Raw genomic sequence first — 26387 nt, forward strand, 5'->3', positions numbered from 1 at the left:
TGACCAGGAAGTTTCTTATCTCTTAAGAACTCCTTATGACTCTTAACAGGTAGAAAAGGACGAGGAAGGGAATGAGCCTCAAAGTGAACTCAAAACTAGGAAAAAGCAACTATTTTCAGTGTACTCAGATATACTAAAGCCTCTTTCTTCAGCCATGACAGCCTGAGTAGCTCTGAATTTTTGGCTCCCCAAAGCCCTGTCAGAGGCAGCAGTTGCGGACATGGTTCAAAATCCCAGAACCTCTTGTGCAATACAGTTGACTGGGGGCAATGGGATAGGAGCTTTGGGGAGCCAAAAATTCAGAGCTACTCAGGCTGTCATGGCTGAAGAAAGGAGGCTTTAGTATATCTGAGTACACTGAAAATAGTTGCTTTTTCCTAGTTTTGAGAGAACTTGGATGCTGAAAAATTGTCTTCATTGTGGTCAGTTATTTGGTGCATCGCTGGTATTATACTATGGCCTTGGGACCCCACCTGAGATCACAGTCTCTTTGTGGAGGCTCTGTACAAACTGCAAGTTCCTTTGTGGAAGATCTTACAATCTAAATAAATAAGACAAGCACAGACTCAGGGGAAGGGTTATAACAGTGAACAATATGTTGGTCTGTAAATGTCCACTTTTTCTTTAGTTTTTTTTTAAAGTCTTGGTAGGGGGTTAACTAACCTAAGTGGTGGTGGGGATAGAGGGGATAGAAGGCTGGTGACCTGAGCAAACATTATTGCTAACCTGGGTATGATCTCTGTAATAGTTTACCACTGTAGATATTAACTTTTGAAAGCCAGTTTGGCAGTCTCATAAGAGAATCACAATGGCTGGTATACTGGCATTCTTCAAGTACATGCATGTGTTCATTCCACTTTCTGTGTGTGTGTCAGTGCACTGAAGCCACAGAACTTTTTTCCATAGAGGTAATTTGTAGGGGCAGCACCTGCATCCTCCGCAAATGATACAGAGGGGTGAGGCTGCCCCAACCCTCCTCAGTTCCTTCTCACTGCCTGTGATTGGTAGTCAAAGCATGTGTGTGCTTGTCATGCTTTCCCTTTATTTTCTTAGAGAAAGTTATTTCCATTGTGTACATAGTAGTTTATACTGATGGCTAGTGGTATGTGTTTTAGTAACCTGTTTAGTTTCTTACATCTCTGAGCTTTAAACTCAGTAGCAGGGCATGCCTAGGTCTGTGGAATTTAAGTGCTGTTCTGGCTGTTAAAAATCCATGCCAGTCAATGACCCTTATTCTAGTTGTTTAAAGTGTTTAGGAGATGGTCGTGTATGACGTATGTCCCCTATGTGTATGGGTTTTAAGACCAGGACTAAAGTTGAGGGGAGTTAGACTTCGACATATATCTTAATGGAAACAGCTTTGCCCTTCCTTCCCCCCCTCGCCCCCCCCAGTAAGAACCCAGTTGCTTAGTACGTAGGGGTTTGGTCTCAACTCCATCTTGGAGTGCACTGCTAGACTTGACAGGTTCCCCTTGTCATATGGAAGGTGTTCTCCTTCCCTGGTACCATGTAAACACCAGAAGGAGTTGGGTGCTTTCAGTTCCTCTAGCAAGAAGAAGTTCTCTTCCACTTTGAGAGCCAAGCCCCACATGGAGACTCATAAGAAGTAGTCTGGTACCAAGGTTAGAGCTCAGCCTGGTCCACTTGGGTATACCACATTCATCATCTAGCAATATATCTGTTGACTCTTGCACCACTTTTGGTGCCATCAAGACAGACTCCATTGCTGGTACCTTCTACATCAACTTCGTTGGTGGTACACCCCTAAGATTTCGTAACTGACAATACCTGAGGCTTATGCAGTGCTCAGGGACCTTCTTTGCCCCAACCCTATGTTTCATGACCCTAGTGACACATGCTTAACTTCTCCATTGGGGAGCTCATTTAGGGGACTTCCAGGCTCAGAGTCTCTGGTCAAATCAGGATCTCTCCCTCGATATCAGTATTTGGGAGCTTTGAGCTATCTGTTTGGTTTGTCAAGTGTTTCTTCCCCACATCAAAGGTTGTTTGGTGCAAGTGCTCAGACAACAGTGCTGCAATATCCTACCTAAATAAGCAGGGAAGTGCCAGGTCAAAGCCACCTTTGCCAAGAGGCAATGAACCTCTGGCCTTTGTGCATCAGGAAGGAGATTATGTTCAAAGCATCTCACCTTCCCAGGTCTTAAAACTATCCAGTAATTTCAGTAGATTGTTAGCAGAGATCATGAATGGTTCCTCCTACCTGACAAAACGAAGTCTATTTTTCAAATTTGGGGAATACCAGAAATAGATCTATTCACCACCTGGCAGAATAGGAAGTGTCACTATTTCTGTTTGAGGGCAGGTCACAGCCTAGAGTCTGTGTCAGACTCCTTCCTACTATCCTGGAAGGGGAAATCTCTATACATTCTCCACCCCCCATATCCTAATGGCTGCAAGAGTTTTGAGCAAGCTCAGACAGGATCATGCCCATCCAATTTTGATAGCACCAGCCTGGCCCCATCAGTATTGATTCTTGGATCTGTTGAGCCTTTCAGTTTGGTATCCTATAATGTTCCCTCAAGTCTTGATAATAGGTTTGCAGCACTCTGTATCCTGGCCCTTTCGGCATATGCTGGTGTCTTGGATGCCCAGTGGTTTACTCCTCTGAAAGCATTCTGTTCACTTGGAGTTCAAAATGTTCATTTAAATAGCAGGAAACCTTCCACCAGAATACATGTCTCAAGAAATAGAAGAGATTTTCAGGGTGATCCCAGCAGAAAGATCTCGCCCCTTCATGTGCTCCCATTCACTTAACTGGCTGTGACAGGTTTCAGTCGGTCCTCTGAGCCCCTAGGGGCAATGGAGAGCTATGATCCCACTGGCAGGCCTCGGTCACACCTTTCGGGCTCTGGGGAATTAGCGGGAAAGGTGTGCCGGCACGAGTCTGCAGCGCGCCCCTCCCCACCCCCCCCAGGCAGGGGAGCGCTGGCACGAGTCTGCAGCACGCCCCCCCCCCCAGGCAGGGGAGCGCCGGCACGAGTCTGTAGCGCGCCCCCCCCCCCCCTCCTCGGCAGGGGAGTGCCTGGGTAGGGGAACTCAGGCCCTCCCGACTCCACTGTGTTCCAGCCCCTGGGCCCGGTCAGTGGCGGGAGGCGAAGGTCCTGCCGCTGGGTCAGCGGGGCCGTCCGCGCCCGCTGACCAAACACACCCACCCCACGGTGGAATTCTGCCCCTGGGCTACTTCCTACCCGGTCTCTCCGGTCCCTCCGGCTCGTCTGGGTATTCCGCGACTGGCAGCTTCAGCTCCCCCTCTGTGTCAGACTCACGCCAGCCCGGGCTGCAGCCAGGCCCCTCCAGGTCCTCCGGGTATTCAGCGGCTGGCAGTCCTGGTTGCCACAGACCTTCCTCCCGGTCCGGTTCCTCCTTGCCCAGGGCCTCACCTGGGTCAGCAGCAGGATCGTGAGGGAGTAGCCTGCGTCTCCCTCCCTCCCTGGTGCTCTCCTCACTGGGCAAAGGGCCCTGCCCTTTGTACTTCCTGTCCCACCCCTCCCCTTCCGGGGATTGTCAGAAGCTTGGCCTGGCCCCGCCCACTCAGGCTCAGCGGGTGGCTCTTTACCCTCTGGTTCGGAGGGGAGCCACCCTGGCTCCCTACACTGGCTTATCTGCTTCACCTAAAAGAAAGGACTGTCTGTCAGTTCTGAGAGTTCATCTGGCAGTTATCTCTTCATTCCATCCTCCCATAGAAGGAAAGATCTGTTTCCCCCCCAATCCTCTGAGTGTTAGGTTCTTGAAAGATTTTGACAGGCTCGTCCCACCTGTTAAAGATCCTGCACAATCCTTGGATCTCAATTTGGTTCTTTCGGTTTTAATGGGGCCCCCTTTTGAATCTATGGCTACACATTCCTTTTCTCATCTCTTTCTGAAGGTAGCATTCCTGGTAGCTATCACTTTCGCAAGGCGGGTAGCAGAACTTGAGACTTTAGTGGCCTGAATATGAAGCAAGTTATTTTAATAAAAATAAATCTCAAATTTCTTACCAAAGTGGTATTGGATTTTAATCTCAGAATGTATACTCGCCAATCTGTTTTCTGAAACCTCACTCTCAAAGATAAGGAAAACCTTCAGACTGTGTATGTTGGTAGTATGCTAGCCATTTACCTGAACAAGATTAAAGAGTTTAGAATGTCTCCAGTTGTTTATCTCCTTTGAAAGGAAGAAAGGGCAACCTGTCACTTTGCAGAAGATTTCTTCTTGGATCTCCTCCTGTATTTGTCTGTGCTATGTTACTAATATTCCAGTACTTCAAAGAGTTGAGCACACTCTACAAGAGCACAAAACGGTATCAGCTTCTTTTCTTAAGTCACGTTCCCATCAGTGACATTTGGCAGGCTGAGATCTGGTCATTGGCTAATACCTTCACCACTCATGCTCTTTCCAAGGCCTCAACAAAGGTAGATTTAGGAGAGTGGTATTGCAGCCTTTGTTTAGGTAGACTCTGTTACCCTCTTCCATCTAGAATTTCCAGTGCGTCACCGAAAGAGGAATGGACATGTGCAAGCACTCGAGGAATTAAAAACTGTTGCATACCTGTTTGGTAACTGTTTGAGATGTCCATTCCATGACCCAGCCTCCTTCCCCTCTTCGTTGGAATCACAACTGATGTTCACTTTCGGTTTGAAGGAACTGGGGGATCAGGGCAACTCTGCCCCTTTATATCCTAGCTAGCAACATGAGCATGCGGAGTACCTGATACGGTACTGCTTTGAAAAAAAGTTCTCTGTCTTCGGTGCACTGTTGTGCACACATCTAAAATGGAATGGATATGTGCAACACACCTGGAAGAACAAAAGTTACCAAACAGGTATGTAACCATCTTTACAGGTCTGAACCAAGGTGCATATGTGTGTATGGAAGCATGAACTATACCTCTCAGCTGTATGCTTGGCTCAGACTGGTGCTGTGGGTCTATTTCATGAATGGTATTCAACCACAATAGAAGACTAGTATCAATAAAATAAGGAAGGTATATGAAACTTACTGGAGATAAGTAATGCTTTTTGTCTGTCATGTCTTATCTGTACACGTATCTTAACATTTCAACAAGGATTGAGAAAACTTAATAGAAAATAGATCAGTATGCAAATCAATTAATGAAAAGCATTAAATGTTAAAGGAAAGTGGTGATAGGATTGTGGAGAATCAAACGGTGCACTATGAAAAATCACCCTGCTTTCCTTAGTCTCAGTACTGTGGATAATCGTCTAAATTTAATTTTGATATGCTGGAATTTCTCTGACAGGATCTTAAGAATTTTATGTTACAGAAGCAAGTTTGATGTTTTGTCAATTTTTTTGGTTTAAAACAGCATTAGTGACAGCAGCAGCTCACAAGGTTTATCCCAGCCCTCTACACAGACGACACAGTACCTGAGAGCTGACACCCCTAACAATGCTACACCAGTAACCAGTAAGTATTAATCTAATTACAAAAACATACAACAGGTGACTCTGGGCTGGCCTAGTGTCCCAATGATTAGATTTGCCCTATTGATGACATTCATATTGACCAAGAAGGAGGAGCATGAACAAGATCTGGGCTTGGCATCTGTTTAGTCTGTGCTTCCTAGGCCTCTGATACCAGTTTACCTCAAAGAAGAATTTCAGCTAGCCACAAGCATGGGTCAGTACTGGGTCCAGTACTAGTCAATATTTTCATTAAAGACTTGGATAATGGACTGGAGAGTATGCTTAGAAAATTTGCAGATGACACCAAGCTGGGAGCGGTTGCAAGCGCTTTGAAGGACAGGATTAGAATTCAAAATAGCCTTGACAAGTTAGAGAAGTGATCTGAAATCAACAAGATGAAGATAAATAAAGATGTGCAAAGTACTTCACTTAGGAAGGGAAAATCAAATACACACTACAGAATGGGGACTAACTGTACTGCTGAATGGGGTGGTGGTAGTACTGTGGAAAAGGAGCAAGGGGTTATAGTGGATCCCAAATTGAATGAGTCAACAATGTGATGCAGCTGTAAAAAGGGCTAAAATCATTTTGGGGTGTATTAACAGGAGTGTTGTGTGTAGGAAATGGGAGTGCTCTACAGGGTAGTGATGAGGCCTCAGCTCTAGTACTGTGTCCAGTTCTGGGCACCACATTTTAGGAAGGATGTGGAGGAATTGCAGAGATTCCAGAGGAGAGCATCAGATTTTCTGAACTTTATACTATTTTTGATCTATGAGGAAAGGTTTAATCATTTTTCTTCTTGAGAAAAGAAGACTGAGGGGCAACCTGATAAGTCTTCAAATATGTTAAGGGCTGTTATTAAGAAGGGCAGTGATCAGTTGTTCTCCATGTACGCCAAAAGTAGGACAAGAAGTAATTGGCTTAATCTGCAGCAAGGGAGATGTAGGTTATATATTAGGAAAATGTTTCCTAACTACAAGGGTAGTTAAGGTCTGGAATTAGTGTCTACTGGAGGTTGTGGAATCCCCATCAATGGAGATATTTAAGAATAGGTTGGGGTTCTCAAACTTAATTGCACTGCGACCCCTTTCTGAAAAAAAAATTACTACATGACCCAGGAGGGGGGCATCAAAGCCTGAGCCCGCCCAAGCCCTGCCACCCTGAGTAGGCGGGCCAAAGTCCCAGGTGGGGGGCATGTAGTCGGAGCCCTGCCACTCATGGCTGAAGTCCTCGGACTTCAGCCCCAGCAAGTCTAACACCAGCCCTGGTGACCCTATTAAAATGGGGTCCCGACCCACAGTTTGAGAACCACTGGATTAGACAAACACCTATCAGGGATGGTCTAGGTTTACTTGGTCCTACCCCAGTGCTGGGGGCTGGATTTGCTGACTTGTTGAGGTCCCTTCCAGCCCTGCATTGCTATGATTCTATGATAAGCTCTGCTATGTTATTTTGCTGGTTTAGGCAAACTACATGTTGCTATTCTGTCCAAGGCATTATCACACCAGTATGAATCTGTGGTTTTGCTGCTTATCCTTCAATTAGATATTTTTGTGTTTGGGGTGAAATCTCTCTACTCCTCTGCTTTATCAGATGTATCTTTTCCAGCTGTCTCTGGCCATGTCTATGCTACAAACTTTAGTCGACGCCAGAACTGACTGGACTGCAGTGGAGTCTCAAATAGGTTCTAGCTTGTGGCATCGCTTGCCTGTGGCCAGCCCCCCCACTCCCCCACAGTTGCATGTCCCCCATCCTCCTCACCCTTGGTGTTCACGCTGGGGGCCTGTGACTCAGGCTCCTCGGAGGTATCCACAGTGGTCTGTGGGGTAACAGTAAGGTGTCTGCCAAGTATGGCATGCAGCTCTTCGTAAAAGAGACTGTTGGCCCCCCAGCCTTCTGATATGCCTGATGCTGTTCCTTCGCTTTCACGCAGCACTACTCCTGATCCCTTTCATACACCTTTTCCTGCATCCCCTGTGTTATCTGCTTATAGATGTTGATGCTCCTAGGGCTGCAAAGCCTCTTCTCCCCATAGGCCCAGGAGATCCAATATCTCCTGTCTGTTCCGGGACAGAGTGCATCTGGACGTGTAGATGCCATGGTCAGCTGGGCAAGAGGCAGTGGAAAGCTGCTAGGTGTGCTCGCTGAGCTGGACGTCCAAGAAAAGGCATTTCAGAAATTTGCAGGGCTTTAAAGGGGTGGGAGGCCTTCTGGTTTCCATAACCCCTGGGCAGTGGAGTTCACAATTATGACCATCAGTGTTGGGCATTGTGGGACAGCTGCTGAAGGACTGTTAGGGTCAAAATAAGTAACCCAGTGTCTGCACTTGTGCTGCATCGACTTCAATACCTGGACGATGGCTCAGCGTCGCTCGGGGAAGTGGTGGCACTGCTTTGCTGTATTTGGATGCTTATATTCGTGGGAAATAAATGTAAGTGTAGACACTTGGATAGGTAGGTCCACGCAAGGCAGCTTACTTCTGTCTAACTCTGTAGTGTAGACCAGGCCTCTGTGTATCCACCAATGTCTTGCCTAATCCTTGTGAGGAGCTTACTTATGCAGTGCTTTAGGATTCCTTGAAAACAGCAAATAGCGGCATGTAGGAGAAAATGATCTGCAGGAAATGGATGAGACAGGGTCAAGCATCTTCATTTAGGGCTCAGGCTTGGACATCAGTATGAAGTACTAATGCTTATTTCTGGGTGCTGTTTCTCTGCATGTTGCTGCTCCAGGCAGAGCAGAAAATCAATTTAAAAGCTCTGCAACTGTGGTGATGCTTCAGCATTTAATTATCTTCTGCTTTATCTGGACCAACATAGTGCAGCTAAAGATGACGAAGTAGAGTTGTGAAGCATATGAGGGAAAATACAAGAACAGCAATGCTTTGTCAGATCAATAGTCCAGCTAGCCCAGTATCCTATTCAGTATCCAGTGTCTATTCGACACTGGTGAGGCCTCATCTGGAGTACTGTGTCCAGTTTTGGGCCCCACACTACAAGAAGGATGTGGATAAATTGGAGAGAGTCCAGCGAAGGGCAACAAAAATGATTAGGGGTCTAGAACACATGACTTATGAGGAGAGGCTGAGGGAGCTGGGATTGTTTAGCCTGCAGAAGAGAAGAATGAGGGGGGATTTGATAGCTGCTTTCAACTACCTGAAAGGGGGTTCCAAAGAGGATGGCTCTAGACTGTTCTCAATGGTAGCAGATGACAGAACGAGGAGTAATGGTCTCAAGTTGCAGTGGGGGAGGTTTAGATTGGATATTAGGAAAAACTTTTTCACTAAGAGGGTGGTGAAACACTGGAATGCGTTACCTAGGGAGGTGGTAGAATCTCCTTCCTTAGAGGTTTTTAAGGTCAGGCTTGACAAAGCCCTGGCTGGGATGATTTAACTGGGAATTGGTCCTGCTTTGAGCAGGGGGTTGGACTAGATGACCTTCAGGGGTCCCTTCCAACCCTGATATTCTATGATTCTATGATCATCTAGAAGGTAGACGCACATAAAAACAAGAGGATGAGGGAGAATTCAGGGATGGTGGTAATGTACTAGTTTATAATTAATTTGTTGTTTGTATGGTAGACATCAGAGTTAGGTTTTAAATGGGGATTTGAATGAGGAGGGATAGTGGTTTGAATGGGAACAGCTGGTATAAAAAAATCCTGTAGAAAATGTGTTTTTGGTGGAAATTGAAAACCCAAAAACTTGGGCTGAAAATTTCAGTTTTTGCTGAAAAATCAAAATTTAGCATGCAATGCGCACACATCTCACAAAAAAGTTATTTTATTCAAAAACATTTTTTTGTCTCAGAAGTTTTGACTGATTTCACTGTCTCTAGAATGGGTATCAGCAGTGTTATTCCAGACATGCAGCAGTGTGGGAGAAAAAGCATGGAGTCAGGAGTATTGAGAGTATAAAGGAAATAAAGGGTCTCTAGGGCTGGAGATAATGTGCTAAGGCATGAGGTCAGAGATGTAGGGTAGGTCTGTGAAGGCTTTCCAAGCCGATTATGAGGAATGTGAACTTGATGTTGTGTTTCAGAGAGAGCCTGTTTTGTGAGCTCCAAAGAGGAGGTGACATGACTGGGCTAGCAGGTGAGGAATATGCCTTTACAGCTGCCTATCACATTCACAGGGAGGGTGTCAACTATCAGTGGAGCCAGAGAGGAAGAACTAACTTCATCTTCCTGTTAACCCCAGCTGCATATTTCTCTCAATATCTCCAGTGGCCAGTTTAGAAAGAATAAAACTGTAAATCAAATCACATTTTGTTCTTTCTTGACAATGCTCAGCTGTTTGCCTTGGCACTTGGCAGTTCGGTGTACATTGGCTGAGAAGTTTTGTTTAGCAGTGGGATAAGTTGAGGTTTTAATCATATTTCACTATTCTGTTACCTAGATTAGGGTGAATGTGTTAAAGTAAAAATATTAAAACATTCATTTTTTAAAAATGCTCATATAACCAAAAACTTTTCCCTGTTTGTTCTTCTCGCTGTGATGTTACTTACGCCACCAGTACAGAATATCAGGAGAAATTTCAGCGAACCACCTTCACCTTCAGAAATAGTCTTAATCTCAAATAAAATTTCCTGATGCCTCCAACTGGAGGAAGTTGTGCACCTATGATCTCAAATAACAGTCCTCAGAATTGCATACACTTGTTTTCCCTAACAAAATGAATTCTGAAGTCTGTGAGTTCACTCTCCTCTAACAAAAAAGCTCCTGAAAAGGTGATCTACAAATAGAATTAAGAAACTCTTAATTAAGAAACTATTTCCAAATTATGATGATTGCCCACAAGAGGTCAGAAAAGGAAATTAGCATACAGTGATTTTAGATTTGCCTTTTTCCCAAGTCATCCTCTTCCCCCTTCTTATGCACTATGCTAGTGATGTCATATCAAATATAGGAACAACCCTGTGGGGTTTCAGATAAGTTACACTTCAGTTATTTTGGCAGGATCTTGAGCTCCTGGAAACCTATTAATGAGCCTAAAAAAGACACTCTCGTAATCTTCTTTAGGCAGAGTCATACTCCAGCAGGCTCCCTTGATTGATGGAATGTGGTTTGTGCCACCTGTGAATACGTATTGCAATAGTTAACTCTCCTATGAGGTGGGTTTGAGGCTTAACATTTGTTTTGCTGTCTTTGGATGAAAGATGCCATGTAAATTAAATGATTGCACTGCACTGGTGATGTCACATAATCCAGATTCCTTTAGGTCTTACAAAGGATCCTAGTCTCAGCACACATATTGTTTGTATGAAGCCAGCTTTACTTTTGTGCTTTGTTATGACAATAAATATCAAACCAGATTTACAGTGACAACTCTGCATCAGCATTACCATGGTGAGACTTCTTGCTAAATGGAGTTCAGTCTACATTTTTCTATTTCTAAGGATCTTTTACCTGTTGTCTGAGACCCATACTGATGGGGAAACAGTAGAAATGACTTAACAGAAAATATATGCACAAAGTAAACTGAAAAAATATTAATTTTTCTCTCTAACCTACTTTGGTTTTAGTAATCTTAAGTGTTAACGTGTAACAATTTTTGGATAAATATGACTTTCAAGTTGTCCCTTTAAACATTTATCCATGGACTCCATTACTATAATATCATTAAAACGTTCCTGAATATAGTCACCCCTTTAGAAGTCTCAGACGTCCAGAAGAGGGCACTGATATGTCTGTGCTTTTCAGATTGCTGTTGTAATCCACAGTAAGAAGTTGGCTTCATTGTAGCCATGTACTGCACAGTTCTGAGCATGATTATTTGTTTAGTTGCCCACCAATCTGTGTATTTGGTTAAGGCAATAACTGTCTTAAGTGTATAACAAGGTAAACAAATACAAACTGAATGAGTTGGTTATATAGAATGACTGACTGAGCATGTGCTCACTTCAGAGGCATTTATATTCATGTTGCCTTTCTCAGTGTATTTTGCTACTTGTATTTTATGCTGAAACCTAATCTTGATTACTTATAACTAGGCATTAATTTTGTGTCCTTTCCATATGTAGGTGGTATTGAGGGAAGTGATGTACTTGGATTCTCATTATAAGGGTATTTATATTGGTTTGTTTGGCTCTGCTGGCTCCTCAGGTTATCCTACGTTACGGATAGAGAAGAATGATCTTAAAAGCGTCACCTTGTTGGAGGCAAAAGCTAAAGTGAAGGACGTAGCAATCTCCAGAGAGAGGATAACTCTAAAAGATGTACTCCAAGAAGGTATTTACAAGACTTTCCTTAAACACTTGTTAGGTACCATGGGTGATATATTCATTTGTCCTCACATGATTTTCTCCCCAAGAATGTTACACATGGACAATAGATGTTACTTCTGATCCTTATGTGACTTTAGTTGAAGATGTAAGGAAATGATTAGAAACTTGAAATACGCATATCATTTGTCCAACAATTCACTTCTTTAAAAATGCTTTTCTCTTATTTTCTGGTCTCCTGAATTCCACAAACTAAATTATTGTGAAAGATGGCATTTCAATTTGAGTCTGTCTTGATAATATATCGTATTTAAATAAGTCTTAGCATTTGTTCAGGCTCTCCCATAAAGTGTGGGCTAACTAACTGCAACTCAAAGTGATGGCAAAATAACTCATTTTCTACTGGTAGAGAAAACGCTTCACTGAAAAATTCAGTCATCCTTTAAATTTATTTTAGCAGTCTCCCTTTCAACTCGGCCAAATTAGAGGATGCTAAATGAAGACTCCAGTGACTACCACAATATGAGTAATGAGTGCAGAATAAACAGATTGTGGATGTGAAAGTTCACAAGAGGAGAGATCACTTGATTCTTTTCTGTCTGGCTCAGTGTTTTTCGTTTTGAAAGTACGCTTGTAGATTTATGTTGACCTCAGTTTTGTATCTGGTAGTCAAGAAGTCAAGAAATTGATTTTAAAAATAGCTGTTTTATGTTCTCTCAGTAATCTGTACAATTACAGTAGATCTACGCTCTTGTGTGTCTTCTCCAAAGCATGCCCAGATTTAGAGCACTCAACTCTGATATCTGAGCTATTAAATCACCTTGTGAGAGCTTATGCTGAATCTCTTTGCAAAGAGATATAAACTAATTGCCTCTGTTCCTTTTTTGAAGTGAACAAAGCCACTTCAGTGTTCACATTACACTTACCCAAAACTTTTTAAACCTTAGTGAACTTTGTTCTTCTGTCTCAACTAGTTGATTCCACAAAAAAGAGCTGTTTTTAAGGGCTCTTGGACCATTAATTTGTTTCCTTTGTGTGTAGGGGAAAATCCTTTAATTTTCTACTTCCAGCCATTGACTCTAATGCAGAGAGACTTCTAAAGAATTGAAACAGCAAGCATTCTCAAATGCCACCCCAGGTATGCTTATAATGTCCACGACAAAGAGAAATAGGGTTGCTTGTCTTGTCTTGGAAAGGATCCAAGTGCTTCTGAAGGCAGGATATGCACAAATAATACTGCCTTGTAGCTTGGATCGTAAGAGACACTTCGGATTTATATTTGGCATGCCTGAAGCTTTCTGACTTGATTTGGAGTGTGTCATAAGCTTCAAATTTTAGCAGTGCTTTGGCTGGAACACAGCAGCACAATTGTCATTGTTTTGACAGTGTCATGACACCCAAACACGTGGCACAGTGCTAGGTTACTGCATTGCAACATGACAAGGTTCTGAGGAATCCTGAAAAACTAACTGCTGTTAGTCCCCAAAAGTTAGTTCTAACAAAGCTTTTAATTTGGCTAAATTTAAATGGGACAGATGTTAATGGTGGGTAGACGTGCCAGTTTCTGGTAAGCTAGATTAATGGCTCAGAGCTTCAATTTTGGAGCGCTGCAAATTTTGGAGTTTTCAAGGAGTACGGGCTGAAGAGCGTGGAGCAATTGTAATTATTACTTCAGGAAACAAGAATGATGACTATATAGTTTCTATATATTTTAATAAGGATTTTATATTACTATTGTGACTGTTCTAATGTATTCTAAAAGTCCTACATGAAATTGTATGTAAAATGAGACACAGTACATCACATTAAATACTGGAGTATATGAAAGATTAATTTGTTATAACTGCCTTCATCCCAACATTTCATGATTACTAGCTAGGTAGATACCAGCTACAGTACTGAAGATGGGAAGAAAAATGCTAAAGTCATAGTATAAAATATCCTTCCTTTTGTGGGATTCTTCAAGTCTTTGTAGAATTGTAACCTAGATCTAAAGTACCTTCAGCAGTGCTGTTTTCAAGTCTGGAATGGAAGGAGGAAGGCTGGCTTGCTTTGCTTTTTGAAGCAATCCAGGCTGTGTATTTATGATTGATTGCATGTGTCAGGGCTAATTCACCACTCTGGCACTTTGAGTGCAGAAGGTGGGGGCCCACAAGGATTCTAAAAAATAATACTGGCCGCTCCAGGCTGGTATTAAACTCCCGAGGTTACAGCTTTTCGCTGACCTTGGATGGGTAGATGCTGCCACCACCCAAGTGCATAAAAAAACCCTGAGACACCCCAAGAAAGCGCACTACGGAATTCCTTCCTGTGGCGTACCCTCAAGCCCTTTCACCTCCCCCCTGGGGAAGAGCTGAGAAAGAAAACAAAGGAAATCAGCTGTAGCCACCAGCTAAACAAACAACATAAGCACAAACCTCTTAGGACACACAAATCCAATCCTGTTCTTAATAAAATAAAATTAAAAAAGGTAAATTTTATTAAAAAGAAAGGAAATATATTGAAATACATTTGGAACTTGGGCTTTTTGCTAGATTAAAAAAAAAAACAATTACAAAAATTAAGCATCAAGATAGCTCTCTTGAGGTTCAACTTAAAGGTTACAAGTAAAACAAAGCACCTAAAGTTAGCACAGAGGAGTCCACAAGACATAAAGAAATAATAGAGATAAACCTAATCGCGTCTTCCTAGACGTTTCCTGATCTACTTACGTATCTGGGGTTTCAAATAAGTAGTTTCTACATACGATCTAGTAATTTTCATATCTGACCCACAGGTTTTTACAGCATAGCTGTTCTGTTTCCCCACTCCGGAGAAAACAACGACAGACAAACGGAAAGTTTTTTCCCAATTTTAAAAAGTTCTAGGCCTTCCGTTGGCTCTTTTGGTCAGATGCCCACTCCCTTCCTTTTACTTATGGGCTATTTTAACCCTTTACAGGTAAAGCAAGTAGAGAACAGCTACTAACAGGGATTTTATAGATAACTGGCTGGTTGGGGGTCCATAAAAGGGAGCTCACCCCATGCCCTTCATTTGTCACAGCATGTTAGCTCTCTTTAAAGCTAACTGCTTTTTACGTGGACTACAAGAACGAGTCTGTGGAGGTAATCTGTTTTTCCTGTAGTTAGTGTATAGAAATTTGCATCTTATTATTGTAGCACATTGTGCTAGGCACTGTACAATCACAGTTCCTACTCTGAAGAGTGTACAATCTAAGGGTATGTCTACACTACAAAGTTAAGTCTATTTTATGTAAGTTGACATCGTGCCTCCAATTTAAGCAAGTCGATCTTGTGCATCCCAGCTATGCTCATTGTGTCGTTGGAGCGCATCGTCACTAGCAGGGCTTGCATCAATGCACAGAGCGCTGCACTGTGGGTAGCTATCCCACAGTGCATGTAGCCAAGTGGAATTTTGGTTTGGGCTCGCAGTGCCTTATGGGACCAAAACATTGCGCGGGTGGTTATGGGAACATGGTGTTCTTTTTCGAGTGCTGCTCATATTGATTCCAATTTAGGTGTGCGGGGCCATCGGAGAATTTTTACCCTAGCAACACCTGGTGGGTTGGCTGTGGAGCCGTCTGGAGTGGCGCCTTCATGGCTCTTGATATATATCCCAGCCGACCCAGCCCTCAGTTCCTTGTTACTGCCCATGACTGTCATTGGAACTGTGGAGTTCTGCTTCACTGGTCTCCGCTCTCCCTAGCACTTGCAGTTTCTAGTTTATAATAGTTCATAGTTGATAGTTTATAGTAGTTCATAGTTATAGTTGTAGTTAGAATTAGTGTTAGTGGGTTGGAGAGTTTCCCTTCCTTCCTGATTTTCTATTTGGCTCATGCCCAAAGTTCCGGGATTCAAGCCCTGCGGTTCCTGCTCTAAGTCCATGCCAACGGGTGACCCCCATGACTCTTGCCTAAAGTGTCTGGGGGAGTCTCATCTAGCAAACAAGTGCAGGATCTGCAAGGGTTTTCGTCCCCGGACCAAGAAGGAACAGGACTTTCGTCTCAAACAGCTCCTTATGGAGGCGGCTCTTAGCCCTCAACCTCCTGCGGCATGCCAAGATCTGGCACCGAGTGCCTCGGTGCACAGCGCCCCGGCGGCAGCAGTAGGAGCTGCACCGCGGTTGGACTCTGACTGAGATCCACGGCACCGACGCTCTCCGGCACCGCAGCCGACAGCATCGGCCTGGCACTGCTCCCACTCCCCTGCCTGGAAGTGGCACCGAAAGCTGGAAAAGGCTGGCCCACCTCCACAGAGGCCAGCCCCCTTGGAACCGCCTCTGGAGGCGCATCCTGCAGGGGAGCACCTAGGGGCACAGTCTACGGCCTCGGCACCGTTGACTCCGGCCCCGGGAGGAGAGCCGTTGAGTCCGGAGCCCCTGGACTCCCCGGTACACAGCGTGGTCGAGGTCCAGTTGCTGTCCACCCTGGATACTTTTATGGTTGCGAGGGACTTTATTGCCATGACGGCATCGGCATCCCCTCAGCCTCATGCCAAGACACCGGTACCTGCATGTTCAGCACCGTCCCGAGGCAAGCTGGCCCTGATCTACCTGTTAGCACCGTCGGTCAAGCCACAGCTCCGGTCTCGTTCTCGGTACCGTTCCTGCTCCGACACCGCTCACAGTCCCAGCGCTGGTCCTGGTCACGGCACCACTCAAGTAGCAGATACCAGACCTGATGCTCATCATCTAGACCCTGGTCCAGATCCAGGCACCGTTCCAGGTCCCGGTACCGCTCCCCAGTCTCATGGCACCGTTCACCATCACCCCGTCGGCGTGACCTGGGGAAGATCCACTTGACACCACGATGGCCTTCCTGTTCCATTTCCCATTCTTCGGGATCGGAGGCAGGGTTGCGCTTCTCAGACTGCCACCAGGTGGACCATAGCTGCCTGGAGTCGGGGTTGGGCATTGGCAGGCGCAGGAGCAGCGTCCTTCTCAAGGACCCACCCAATGGCCGTTCTGGACACCCTGGGCGTACCACCAGGCCCAGGGTGCTCTGTCTGGGACTTCTCGCTCAGCCCCATCGGACCCATGAGTGCCAGAGGCTGCTGCCACTTGGCCCACCCCGGGAAGCATGGAGATGGTGGTGGCTCCTCTTCCGGCTACAGGACCTCCTCCAATATCAGTTCTTGCTCTGGGCCCTGAGGTCACTGCACAGGACAGCTTAGCCCAGTTCCGCAAGAGGCCTTAGATGACCCGCTCCCCCCTGTGGCCTCCTCCTCCTCACCCAACGAGGAGATGGCAGGCACTGCAGTATTGGGTCTCCTTCTCACAGACCTCTCTGCCCACCAGGACCTCCTGCACAGGGTGGTCCGCAATATGAACTTGCAAGCGGAGGAGGTGGTAGAGGTGGAGGACCCAGTGGTGGATATTCTGTCAGCAGAAGCTCCGTCAAGGGTAGCCCTACCCCTTATTCGGACTATCCAATCTACCACAAGAACAATCTGGCAAACACCTGCATCCATCCCACCGACTGCTCAGGGAGCGGAGCGCAAATACTTTGTCTCCTCAAAGGGCTATGATTATTTGTTCACCCACCCACAGCCTTGTTCACTAGTGATAGCATCGGTAAATGAGAGAGAAGGGCATGGCCAGCAGGCCCCAGCTCCCAAATTAAAGGGCGCCAAGCACCTTGATCTGTTTGGGCGTAAAGTTTATTTCTCGGGGGATCTTCAGCTCAGGATCGCTAATCAGGAGGCACTCCTGAGCCACTACACATTTAACTCCTGGAACTCCATGCTGAAATTTAAGGAGTTAGTACCTCCTGAGTTCAGAGAGGAGTTTGGGGCCTTGGTTGATGAGGGCAAAGCAGTGGCACAGACCTCATTGCAGGCCTCGCTAGACGCTGCAGATTCTGCCGCACGTACTTTGTCCTCAGGGATAACAATGAGGCGTATCTCCTGGCTGCAAACCTACAACCTGCCACCAGAGCTTCAACAAACACTGCAGGACTTCCTCTTTGATGGAGAGGGCCTGTTTTCAGACAAGACTAATTCCAGGCTACAAAGCGCTAAGGACTCAAGGGCAATGATGAAGTCCCTGGGGATGCACACTCCAGCTATCCAGCGGAAACCCTTCAAACCCCAGCAGCCACAACAATGCTCCTATCCTCCTCTTCAACCGAGGCAGAATTTTTATAGGAGACGGGGGTGTAATGGCAGGAGGAAGCCCTCCAACCCCCAGTCTGGGCAAGGCCAGGGACTGTCCAAGCCTTCATCGGGCTCAAAACAGGCCTTTTGAAGGGACACTTGAGGACGATGTACCAGACCTCATTCAGGATCTTACCCCACCCTTCTTGAATCGTTTATCCCGCTTCCACCTTGCCTTATCCCACATAACTATGGACTGCTGGGTCCTCTGCATGGTGGAAGTGGGATACTCTCTCCAATTTTCTTCCTCCCACCCTCCTTCCCCATCCCTCTTCAGGGACCCTACTCACGAGCAACTCCTTATTCAGGAGGTTCAGATGCTCCTCGCAATGGGGGCGATCAAGGAGGTTCTGAGGGAGCTAAGGGGAAAGGGGTTTTACTCCCGTTATTTCCTAATCCCCAAGGCAAAGTGAGGGCTTCAGTCCATTCTGAACCTGTATGGTCTCAAGTTCATGGTAAAGTTGAAATTCCGCATGGTCTCCTTGGGCACCATCATACCTTTCCTGGAGACTGGTATGATGTCCTCGACATGAAGGACACACATTTCCACATAGCAATTCATCCGGCGCACAGACACTTCCTCCACTTTGTGGTCAACCGTGAACATTATCAGTTCACGGCCCTGCCCTTCAGTCTTTCCATGGCCCCCCGAGTGTTTACCAAATGGTGGTTGTGGCAGCCTTCCTTCATCGGTGGCGGATGGAGGTATACCCTTACCTCGACGACTGGCTTATCCGGGGACGCACCAAAGGACAGGTGCAGTCCCACCTCCGCTTGGTCATGAACACGTTTCTTCGGTTAGGCCTTGTCATAAATATAAAGGGAAGGGTAAACACCGTTAAATCCCTCCTCCAGAGGAAAAAACCCTTTCACCTGTAAAGGGTAAAGAAGCTAAGACAACCTCGCTGGCACCTGACCGAAATGACCAATGAGGAGACAAGATACTTTCAAAACTGGAGGGGTGGGGGGAAACAAAGGGTTCTCTGTGTGTGTATGTGTGTGTTGGTTTTTGCCTGGACCAGAGCAGGAATGCAGATCAGAACTCCTGTAAAGAGTCAGTAAGCAATCTAGTTAGATATGTGTTAGATTCTGTTTTGTTTAAATGGCTGATAAAATAAGTTGTGCTGAATGGAATGTATATTCCTGTTTTTGTGTCTTTTTGTAACTTAAGGGTTTGCCTAGAGGGATTCTCTATGCTTTGAATCTGATTACCCTCTTCCAGATCTGATTACTCAGGATCATGGTTGTCTCTGCCATCCCGATGTACGATCTCTCCACCTTACGGCATGGATGCTGCGTGGCTGAACCCTGCAGAACTTTGCTGTTCAGAATCTGTGCAACAAGTACTGATGGGCAGCAGGAAGCCCTCTACTAGGGCCACATATACGGCTAAGTGGAAGCGGTTCTCATGCTGGTGCACTCAGCACAACACGACCCTCTCCAGGTGTCCATGCCCCTCGTTTTGGAATACCTGCTGGGCCTAAAACAGCAGGGCCTGGCGACATCCTCCATCAGAGTTCACTTTGCGGCCATCTTGGCCTTTCACCTGGGTGCGAATGGCCGCTCTATCTTTGCCAATCCCATGGTTGGCAGGTTCCTTAAGGGCCTGGACCTTCTCTACCCACAAGTTTGACAACCAGTCCCCACATGGGACCTTAACCTGCTACTCTCCCAGACTCACAGGGCCCCCATTTGAGCTGCTGGCCACCTGCTCCCTCCTCTACCTCTCCTGGAAAACAGCTTTCCTTGTCTCTATCATGTCAGCGTGGTGTGTCTTCAAGCTCAGAGCCCTTACCTCTGAACCACCCTACATTATCTTTCATAAAGATAAAGTGCAGCTTCGGCCTCATCCGACCTTTCTTCCGAAGGTTGTATCAGCCTTCAATCTTAGCCAGGACATATTTGTTCCAGTTTTTTATCCAAAACCGCACACCAGTCGCCAGGAACAATGACTGCACTCCCTTGATGTCTGTAGGGCCCTTGCTTTCTACATTGAGAGTACGAAACCGTTCAGGAAGACGACCCCGCTCTTCGTTGTGGTGGCGGACCAGATGAAAGGCCTCCTGGTTTCATCTCAGTGGATCTCCTCGTAGATCAAGTCCTGTATCCATGCCTGCTATGATCTGGCCGGTGTATCAACCCCGCCCTTCACTGCTCACTCCACAAGGGCCCAGGCCTCATCAGCGGCTTTTCTGGCCCAGGTGCCGATCCAGGAGATCTGTAGAGCTGCAACTTGGTCCGTGGTACACACTTTTGCTTGGCACTATGCCATCATCCTGCACGCCAGAGACAACGCAGCGTTTGGTAGAGCGGTGCTACAATTAGCGTTGCTTCACTCCGACCCCACCGCCTAGGTAAGGCTTGGGAGTCACCTAAATTGGAATCGATATGAGCAAGCACTCAAAGAAGAAAAAATGGTTACTCACCTTTGTAACTGTTGTTCTTCGAGATGTGTTGCTCATATCCATTCCAAACCTGCCACCCTTCCTGTCTGTTGGAGTAGCTGGCAAGAAGGAACTGAGGGGGCACAGGATCGGCTGGTGTATATATCGAGAGCCATGAAGGCGCCACTTCAGGGGGCTCCACAGCCAACCCACCAGGTGTTGCTAGGGTAAAAATTTTCCGACGGCCGTGCACACAGCACGCGCACATCTAAATTGAGCAACACATCTCAAAGAACAAAGGTGAGTAACCATTTTTTAGCCTCCCATGATGCACTTACCTTCCTCCCTGAAATCAGCGGCAAAGAAACCAAGCCTTTTTTGCACCTTGTTTTGTAAACCTGGGTTACCTGCACAGACGCCATAGTATGGTAAGCATGGACCCCGCTCAGCTGTACAGTGTTGTTGTGAGCATTACAAACGCTTCGTACCTTATCCTGCAGTATTTACTCATCTGAAGGAGGAGTCGCCGCATGGAACAGTGTGATACCACGCAAGCAGCCCTGCTGGAAGCCATGGAGTGGAGCAATTTGCAGTTGCTGGTGACAGTCACAACACGGTGGCGCGCTGCTTCTGGGCCCAGGAAACAAGCAGTGACTGGTGGAACCACATCATTGTATGATGAGCCGTGGCTGCAGAACTTCTGAATGTGTACGGCCACTTTCATGGAACTATGTGAAGAGCTTTCCCCAGCCCTGAAGTGCAGCAGTACTAAAATGAGAGCTGCTCAGACAGTTGAGAAGTGAGTGGCGATAGCTCTGTGGAAGCTTGAACACCAGACTGCTACCAGTCAGTGGCGAATCAATTCGGAGAGGGTAAATCTACCTTGGGGCTTCAACCATAGGCTGAGCAAGCACAGAATGGGGGTGGAATGTGCCTTTGGGCATTTAAAAGACTGTTGACATTGTTTGCTTACTAGGTTAGACCTCAGTGAAAGCAATATCTCCATTATTGTTGTTCCTGCTGTGTGCTCCATAATATCTGTGAAACAAAGGGAGAAAAGTTTCTGGTGAGGTGGGGGTTTGAAGCAGATCGCCTGGCAGCCAGTTTTGAGCAGTTAGACACCAGGGCAATAAGAAGAGCACATTAAGGGGCTCTGCATCTCTGAGGCTTTGAAAACCAGTTTCAGCAATGACCCTCAGTAATGTGACACTTGTGTGTGGTTCCTTACCAACCTGTCCCCTTCATTGCATTTTCTCCCCTGTAAACTTCACCCCCACTAACCACAGTCTGCTGAATAAATAAAGAGCCCTTTCTCCTCAATCTATTATTTTTTATGCTCACAAACACGCAGAGACAGCAAAGGAAAGTAAATTAACGTGGGGCAAAAGGGCTGATAACACGGAGGGGGAGGGAGGGGAAAGAAGGACAGCTTGCTTACAGTTGCACTGCAGTAACAATCAAAAGTGTGGGATTGGGTGCCTTCTGGTCCTTGTACCTCCCCTGGAACTGAGTGCAAGGGATACCAAACCCGCCCCCGCCTCATAGGACAGCTGGGAGAGGAGGATGTGGAACTTGGCGACGATGGCAGCAGGTTCAGCATAGGCTGCAGAGGGACTCTAGCATCCAGCTGCCTTTCTTAAACCTCAACCAGATGCCTCAACATGTTTGATTGCTCCTTCATAATCCACAGCATCTCATCCTGTGCGGCACGCTCTTTTTCCCTGCATGCTGTCCTGTCCTCCCTATCCTTGTGCAGGTTGTCGGATGGTGTAATCCTCCGTGCACTGAGCTCCGTCTTGTCCCTCTTGGAGTTACACATTAACTCATTGAACATGTCTTCCTGAGTCGTCTTTTTCAACCTTCTAATCTGGGAAAGTCTCTGTCCTGGTGTGCGAGATGCGCCGACGAACAAGGTTTCAGCTGCAAGGAATGCAAAGTACAAGGATAGCATTGACAGTGCATACATTGTTTCTGGTGCAAGGTTAATTCTTTTTATAAACGAAATACCCCCTCCATGCACTTTCCTGCAAGCCACAACGTAATCACAACTGCTGGCTATTGCAAGAGTCGGTTTGCTGCTATGGCTTTGGTGAGTAAGGCCACGAGGCATGGGCGAGAGGTCTTGTGCTGCAGCTTTTGCGAAGACATCCTTGGAATCAGTGGTTCCAACTTCAGAAAAGCCCCCTTTCCTCTAGCAACCTGGATGGTGCTTGAGAACAGGCACCAGTAATAAGCTCCCCCAAATAGTCTGATTTTTACAAAAGCTGCACTTGGTTGGGGAGGAAGGGAGACAAACAGGAAGCCACCCTTTAAATGCTGGTTGCAATACACAGTGATCCCTTCCAACCACACCAACGGCATGCTGGGGAAAGCGTGGTTTTATGACCCAGATTTCACCAAAGAGGCCGATTACTTGTTGAATTGTTTGCAGTTTAAGGGCTTGCGTTTAAAACTTCCCCCGTTTTCCGATGTAATATCACTCTCCTGAGGGTAACAGAGGCAGAAAGGGAGCAGATGCTGCATGTGTCTGAGTACAGACCTGGTCCTTCTGCTGCAATGATGCCAGAAGAGTTAATACTGGAGTGGTGTGGGAAAGTGTCTTACCATTGTGGACAAAATAAAGCAGCCCTTTCCGGAAACCTTCAGCAAAAGTTTGCAGAGTACCACAATGAAAGCTTCCTAGAGATCTCCATGGAGGATTCCAGGGTCATCCCTGTGCACATAAACAGTCTTTTTCTGAGAGCACCCTCTGCGTAGCTGCAGTGGCTACTGATAACCACTACATCTACTACTTTGTTCAGATTAAACATTAAAAATAATAGCATGTAACCCTACAGTTTGATTGGAAATGTGTACTCTCCAGAGGTGCTTTCCCTGGCATCACGCTCTGCCGACAATTGGTCCTGTGAGGGGATGGGCTCCAGGATGAAAAACAGTTCTTGGTTGTCTGGGAGAATGGATCCTCCGCTTGCCTGCCTCGCATTCTTCTCCTCCTCCTTTCCCTCATCAACAATGTCCTCCTCGTTGTTGCTCGAGGTCACCCGGGGCTCCTAGGAGGTATCCACAGAGCATTTTGGGGTAGTGGTGGGGTTACCACTGGGAATCGCATGCAGCTCCTCATAGAAGGCGCATGTCTGTGGTGCAGAACCAGAATGACTGTTCACCTGCCTTGTCTTCTGGTACGCTTGCCAAAGCGCTCTTATTTTCACATGGCACTGCTCCGTGTCCCTGGTGTAGCCCTTCTCCCCTATGCTCCGTGCGATTTTGGCACAGATGTCAGAGTTTTTTCTGCTGGTTTGGAGCTCTGCCTGCACCGACTCCTCTTCTTCGAGTGATTGCTCATGTGCATTCATAGAATCATAGAATATAAGGGTTGGAAGGGACCCCAGAAGGTCATCTAGTCCAACCCCCTGCTCGAAGCAGGACCAATTCCCAGTTAAATCATCCCAGCCAGGGCTTTGTCAAGCCTGACCTTAAAAACCTCTAAGGAAGGAGATTCTACCACCTCCCTAGGTAACGCATTCCAGTGTTTCACCACCCTCTTAGTGAAAAAGTTTTTCCTAATATCCAATCTAAACCTCCCCCACTGCAGCTTGAGACCATTACTCTTCGTTCTGTCATCTGCTACCATTGAGAACAGTCTAGAGCCATCCTCTTTGGAACCCCCTTTCAGGTAGTTGAAAGCAGCTATCAAATCCCCCCTCATTCTTCTCTTCTGCAGGCTAAACAATCCCAGCTCCCTCAGCCTCTCCTCATAACTCATGTGTTCCAGTCCCCTAATCATTTTTGTTGCCCTTCGCTGGACTCTCTCCAATTTATCCACATCCTTCTTGAAGTGTGGGGCCCAAAACTGGACACAGTACTCCAGATGAGGCCTCACTAATGTTGAATAGAGGGGAACGATCACGTCCCTCGATCTGCTCGCTATGCCCCTACTTATACATCCCAAAATGCCATTGGCCTTCTTGGCAACAAGGGCACACTGCTGACTCATATCCAGCTTCTCGTCCACTGTCACCCCTAGGTCCTTTTCCGCAGAACTGCTGCCTAGCCATTCGGTCCCTAGTCTGTAGCGGTGCATTGGATTCTTCCATCCTAAGTGCAGGACCCTGCACTTATCCTTATTGAACCTCATCAGATTTCTTTTGGCCCAATCCTCCAATTTGTCTAGGTATGCGTGCTCGCCTCATGCACCGGTGCCGGAAGTTTTCCCCCTAGCAGTACCCATAGGGGAGCGCGTCAAGCGACCCCTGGAGTGGCGCCACTATGGCACAGTATAAGGGGTGTTGTACGCTCCCCCCCACCCTCAATTTGTTCGTGCCGCCAGTGAAGATGCGTCGGTACTGCTCTGCTCCAGGTTTGCTATAGCTTCCCTCTTGAACTCAGTTAGTTCATAGTTGATAGTACCTGTAGTCAAAAGTAGTTTAGTTAGAGTTAGTTTAGTGTGCCCGGGTCGGGGCATGCCCCATGCCCCAGGCTTTAAATCGTGCGACACTTGCAAGCGGCTGATGCCTGAGAGTGATCCCGCACGCGAACTGTTTACGCTGTCTGGGGGAAAGCCACCTCAGCAATCACTGCAAGATTTGCAGATCCTTTAAACCTCAGACCAAGAAGGAGCAGGACATTCGGCTCCGAGCCATTTTGATGGAGTCGGTCCTGACCCTGACACCGCTGCACCGCTCCGAGTCGGCACCGAGCACCGCGGCATCGGTGCTCAGCGACCCTTCAGTGCCTTCCACCAGCCAGCACCATTCCCCATCACTCCAAAAAGACAAAAAAGAGGTTTTCTTCAACAAGGCACCAGAGCAAAACCAGGGTAGAAACTAGACCTGTGTTGGGCAGCTCTTGGTTCCCATTGGCCTTCCGGCTGCCGACTCAGGTTGAGTGGAGTAGCCCGGCCCACTCCGAGCGAACCTCGGAGTGATGTGATTGGTGGATGTGATTGCAGCGCCGTTGGCCATTATCTTTGAAAACTCATGGCAATCGGGGGAACTCCCGGAAGGCTGGAAAAAGGCTAATGTAGTGCCAATCTTTAAAAAAGGGAAGGAGGAGGATCCTGGGAACTACAGGCCGGTCAGCCTCACCTCAGTCCCCGGAAAAATCATGGAGCATGTCCTCAAGGAATCAATTCTGAAGCATTTAGAGGAGAGGAAAGTGATCAGGAACAGTCAGCATGGATTCACCAAGGGAAAATCATGCCTGACTAATCTAATTGCCTTCTGTGATGAGATAACTGGTTCTATGGATGAAGGGAAAGCAGTGGACGTGTTATTCCTCGACTTTAGCAAAGCTTTTGACACTGTCTCCCACAGTATTCTTGTCAGCAAGTTAAAGTAGTATGGGCTGGATGGATGCACTACAAGGTGGGTAGAAAGTTGGCTAGATTGTTGGGCTCAACGGGTAGTGATCAATGGCTCCATGTCTAGTTGGCAGCCGGTGCCCCAAGGGTCGGTCCTGGGGCCAGTTTTGTTCCATATCTTCATAAATGATCTGGAGGATGGTGTGGATTGTACCCTCAACAAGTTTGCAGATGACACTAAACTGAGAGGAGAGGTAGATACGCTGGAGGGTAGGGGTAGGATTCAGAGGGACCTAGACAAATTGGAGGATTGGGCCAAACGAAATCTGATGAGGTTCAACAAGGACAAGTGTAGAGTCCTGCACTTAGGACAGAAGAATCCCATGCACCGCTACAGACTAGGGACCGAGTGGCTAGGCAGCAGTTCTGCAGAGAATGACCTAGGGGTTACAGTGGACGAGAAGCTGGATATGAGTCAGCAGTGTGCCCTTGTTGCCAAGAAGGCCAATGGCATTTTGGGATGTATAGGTAGGGGCATTGCCAGGAGGTCGAGGGACGTGATCGTTCCCCTCTATCCGACACTGGTGAGGCCTCATCTGGAGTACTGTGTCCAGTTTTGGGCCCCACACTACAAGAAGGATGTGGATAAATTGGAGAGAGTTCAGCGAAGGGCAACAAAAATGATTAGGGGACTGGAACACATGAGTTATGAGGAGAGGCTGAGGGAACTGGGATTGTTTAGTCTACGGAAGAGAAGAATGAGGGGGGATTTGATAGCTGCTTTTAACTACCTGAAAGGTGGATCCAAAGAGGATGGATCTAGACTATTCTCAGTGATAGCAGATGACAGGACAAGGAGTAATGGTCTCAAGTTGCAGTGGGGAGGTTTAGGTTGGATATTAGGAA

The 26387-nt window shown here is 46.7% G+C and overlaps 1 protein-coding gene across 3 annotated transcripts in view; it reads left to right on the top strand.

The window, feature by feature from the left end:
• RYK (receptor like tyrosine kinase) overlaps positions 1-26387 on the top strand; it is a 165813-nt gene that overhangs the window by 60399 nt on the left and 79027 nt on the right. For 2 of the 3 annotated variants that reach the window (XM_048863650.2, XM_048863647.2), the window contains exons 7-8: positions 5327-5427; positions 11519-11653. In XM_048863650.2, the coding sequence (XP_048719607.2) occupies positions 5327-5427; positions 11519-11653 (236 nt within the window). The remainder of the gene's footprint in view (positions 1-5326; positions 5428-11518; positions 11654-26387) is intronic. The other variant, XM_048863648.2, reaches the window with a different exon arrangement.

This window comes from Caretta caretta, chromosome 9 (assembly GCF_965140235.1).
Source record: "Caretta caretta isolate rCarCar2 chromosome 9, rCarCar1.hap1, whole genome shotgun sequence".
Taxonomy (NCBI): Eukaryota; Metazoa; Chordata; order Testudines; family Cheloniidae; genus Caretta; species Caretta caretta.